The 4,266-nt window shown below is 41.8% G+C and overlaps 1 protein-coding gene across 1 annotated transcript; it reads left to right on the top strand.

Moving 5' to 3' along the window:
* Positions 1 to 389: 389 nt before the first annotated feature.
* On the top strand, positions 390 to 1,328 carry LOC113246513 (olfactory receptor 5B2-like). Its single transcript, XM_026487110.3, has one exon. It carries the CDS (start codon positions 390 to 392, stop codon positions 1,326 to 1,328), a length of 939 nt encoding a protein of 312 aa, XP_026342895.2.
* Positions 1,329 to 4,266: the final 2,938 nt, after the last annotated feature.

The raw sequence follows: 4,266 nt of genomic DNA, 5'->3' as shown, positions 1-4,266 counted from the left end.
TGTATATATGGGCCACATCTTCTTAATCCAGTCATCTGCTGAAGGGCAGGAACATTTATGTTGCTTTTCTAAGGTGATAGAATGAGGATCACTGAAACCTTCAACCCACATAAAAATAAGCAATAGCCATTTTGAAGATAACTGAGTGGTAATTCAGAATATCTCAATGGGTTCAGGAACTGACAAGTATGTGCGTACCCTTACACATTGGAAAATGGAGGTTGAAAGATGCCAGTCTCTGGGTTACTGGGAACCCTGTGCTGGTAATGGTGTCATGGTGAGCTCATGTCATTTGGGTGACTTGGGTGAGCTCTGAGTCATTTTCCATGCATAAGTAATTTACCCATTTTACCTTCTGGTTTTGACAGGTGAACCATAATTTTGAAACTATGGAGAACAGCACTGAGGTGAATGAGTTTAGGCTCTTGGGACTGACTGACAGCCCAGAACTGCAAGTCCCTCTTTTCATAACGTTCACCTCCATTTATCTCACTACTCTCATCGGAAATCTTGGGATGATCATGTTGGTTCTGTTGGACTCTCGTCTCCACACTCCCATGTATATTTTCCTCAGTAACCTCTCTCTGGTGGACTGTGCTTACTCCTCGGCTGTTACTCCCAAGGTCATGGCTGGGTTTCTCACAGGGGATAAAGTCATCTCCTATGGTGGATGTGCTGCTCAGATGTTCTTCTTTGTGGCTTTTGCCAGTGTAGACTGTTTCCTGCTAGCTGCCATGGCTTACGATCGGCATGCAGCAGTATGTAAGCCCTTACATTACACCACCGCTGTGACCGCCAGCTTGTGTGCTCAAATGGCAGGAGGCTGCTATGTCTGGGGCTTTGTTGAATCTGCCATCCATACTGGATTCACCTTCTGCCTCTCCTTCTGCCATTCCAATGTGGTCCATCACTTTTTCTGTGATATCCCCCCAATTCTGGCTCTTTCCTGCTCTGATACCAATATAAATGAGATTGTGCTGTTTATCTTAGCAGCTTTCAATGTCTGTTTTGCCCTTATAGTTATCTTGACCTCCTATCTGTTCATCTTCATTGCCATCCTGAGGATGCGCTCAGCGGAGGGAAGGAAGAAAGCCTGCTCCACCTGTGCCTCACACCTCACTGCCGTAACCGTCTTCTATGGGACTGTCATGTTCATGTACTTACAACCCAGTTCTAGTCATTCTATGGACAATGACCAAATGGCATCTGTGTTCTATACAATAATAGTCCCCATGTTGAACCCTATTGTCTATAGTCTAAGGAATAAAGAGGTGAATAATGCTTTCAGGAAAGCCACAAAGAAGCTGAAGATTCTGTTCAGCTCATAGATCAATTGGAGAGATTATAAAAGCTGTGTAGTCAATCAGTTATCTATTGTTGTGTAGCAAAATTTCACAATGCCTAAAACAACAGTTTAGTATTTCTCATAATTCCATGGCCGGCAGGGTAGTTCCTTGGCTGCTTTCATATGGGCTCACTCATGAGGTTGCATATCTTCTGCATGGTCAGCTGGGCTGAAAGGTTCACGTTTCTAACTTACGTTTCTACTCACATTTCTAACGGTTGATTCCAGTTATTGTCCACCTCTTCTCCACATGCTCTTTCATCCTTCAGAGGAGGGACCAGCTTTCTTATATAATATTTTCAGTGTGAAAGTAAAGCGGAATGGTTTCTTGAAGTCCAGACTCCTAACTTACACATTTTCTCTACCACATTATACTAATCAATGGGTCAAAGGGTTGGCCCCAATCGAGCATGAAGAAAGATTCTGCCTCTTGAGGAAAACAGCCGTAAAGAATTTGTGCCCATAGTTGATCTACCACAATTAGAAATTAGGTTCAACTGCTGTAACAAAGAAAGCCAAAATGCAGTGGCTTAAATACCACAGCAATTTATTCCCAAACAGTGGAAGCTAATGTAGCAATGTGGAAATGAACTATCTGGACAGCTGGTGTGTCTTGGTCATTCGGGGCCAGATTCAGTCCACCCAACCTCTCTCTGTCATTGTCTAGGGTGTTGAGTGTTGAGTCTAACCTCATCATAACTCTTCTATCTGGAGGAAAGGAGGAAGAGATGAGTTGAAGGAAAAATAATGTCTCTTCAAGAAAGTGATATAGTCACCGTCCACGTGTCTTCTGAGTACATTCCATTGACAAGAATTCAGTCATAAGGCCACAAAAATGACCTGCAAAATCACCTTCAAAATTTAAACTCCGTCTAAAAGACAGTGTGCTTAGCTGAAATATCAATACCATGGAAGAAAAAAAAATAACATTTCTTCGAGGAAAATCAGTATTCCACCACACAATTTGTACCTGCATCTGAACGTCTAGTTTTATCTCCAAAACTGGGTCACTAGCTTGTTTTTGCCCTAGTAGAACCTCTTTTCCAAAACCTCACATTATTTCTTTCAGATCCCTTCCTCCACCACACTGTCAAAAATAGCTTGTTACCTCTTACCCGCTCTTATCTTCTTCACAGATTTAAATAAATCTCTGAAATTATATTTTATGTATTTTTTTCTTTCCCCCAAATCCTACGTAGTAATATATTCTTCCAAGTTGGCCAGATTGTTTTTAATGTATTTGAAATAAAGTTGATGTGATTTGCTGATGTATTTGATGTAGAGTATGAGAAGAAAATGGTAGCCTTGTTGCCTAAGCAACCAGAAGGATAAAAAGACTACTATGTGAGGTGTGGAAGGTATAATAGCAAGAGGTTTGGGTGCGAAGAGACCATGAATTTCACTTGGAGCATACAAAGCTTGAGATACCTTTCGGATATCACCAGGAAAGGCTTAGCACTGAAATGGAGGTACAAATTTGGAGTTTCACCATGTAGATGGTATATAAGCCGCAAGAATGAGAACATAGGTAAGAGAACATAGATAGAGAGAAGTGAAGTATTTCAAGGACTGAGACCTGGACTTACTTAATAAAGTTCATAAAGATGAGTCACCAGCGAAGGTGAGTGGTGTCCTGGAAACCAAGTGATGAGAAATGTGTCAAAAGGGAATGGATGTGTCAGAGCTGCTGGTAGGCTAAGCAATATCAAGACTAAGAGCGAACAATAAACCATAGTGATATGGAATTGGTGGATGACTTTGAGTAGTTTGGGTTGGATGGTGGGGCCACAAATCTCATTAAATGTATACTCTACAATTTAGTTTATGATTATTCTTTGCTTTACATAGTTTCTAAGTATTTTCCCAACCTGCGCAGTAGAGTAAATGTATGTCGTCTTTTCCCAGAGTAGCTAGGGAGATAGGGCTTTGAGACTTTCAGCTTTGAGAAGAGAGATGAACAGAGCTTAACAACATGATGGGAAGCCAAGGTTTTAGGAGATGGCTGATAAGAGCTGTTTTGGCAGCAGGTGATGCTTCATGAACCTGAGGGTCAGTTACACAGAACACCTACTTTGTAGCAATCCACCATTCTGGGCTTCACTTCCGCTCCATTTTGTCGGAGTACAAGATCATGGTGTAACTGGTTCTTTGGAAGAATGAAGGAGAGGGAGTGTTTTCTGTCACCCTGGGGAAAAGCAGTGTAGAGTCAGGAAAAGAAGAGCCACAGGAGGTGGTGTGGTGCCCAAAGTGATGGACAAGTGAGGCAAAGGCAGGGATTTGGAACGGGAACAGAGAGACAAAAATAAAGCTTAAAAACACCCGATCCCTACTCAAAGACACCTCAAAACCATTTAGGAAGGTACTCAGCCTCCTGTAGCTAGTTGCTATTTAATTTACCAGTTAAAGGAAAGAAAACTGGAGGATTTGGGTTCATTTGGGTTACAACTGAGAGTGCGATGGGCTCTTTGCAGAAAGAGCTGATTGCTGGTTTGGGACAGGAATGGCACAAGAGGAACCTGGAGCATCTTGCAGTCCAGGCAGTAAGGAGGAGCCCAGAAAACAAGAGGCTTGGGTGTGTCAAAGGGAAACAAGAGTAAAACTGAAAGTGCTCCCAATGGCCAAAGATGCAACAATTTGAACAATAAAGTAAATAACATGGGACTACATTGTACCCCAAAGCATAAAGCACATGTATGTAAGTCCATGCTGATAAGTAAGAATCTAAGTAAGTAAATAAACAAATCTTTCTTATAGAAAAATTCTAAATAATATATTTAGCCTTCTCCTAGGAAGTGGAATGTAGTCCCTTCCACCTGAGTGTGGCCTGAACTTAGTTTCTAAAATATACAGCATGCAGGGGGGGAAAGCAGCATTACCTTGAAGCACCTGGCAGACATATCTGGTTTAGGTGATTAAGGTTA

Source organism: Ursus arctos, unplaced genomic scaffold (assembly GCF_023065955.2).
Source record: "Ursus arctos isolate Adak ecotype North America unplaced genomic scaffold, UrsArc2.0 scaffold_23, whole genome shotgun sequence".
Classification (NCBI taxonomy): domain Eukaryota; kingdom Metazoa; phylum Chordata; class Mammalia; order Carnivora; family Ursidae; genus Ursus; species Ursus arctos.
This window is presented reverse-complemented; position numbering and strand designations above follow the sequence as displayed.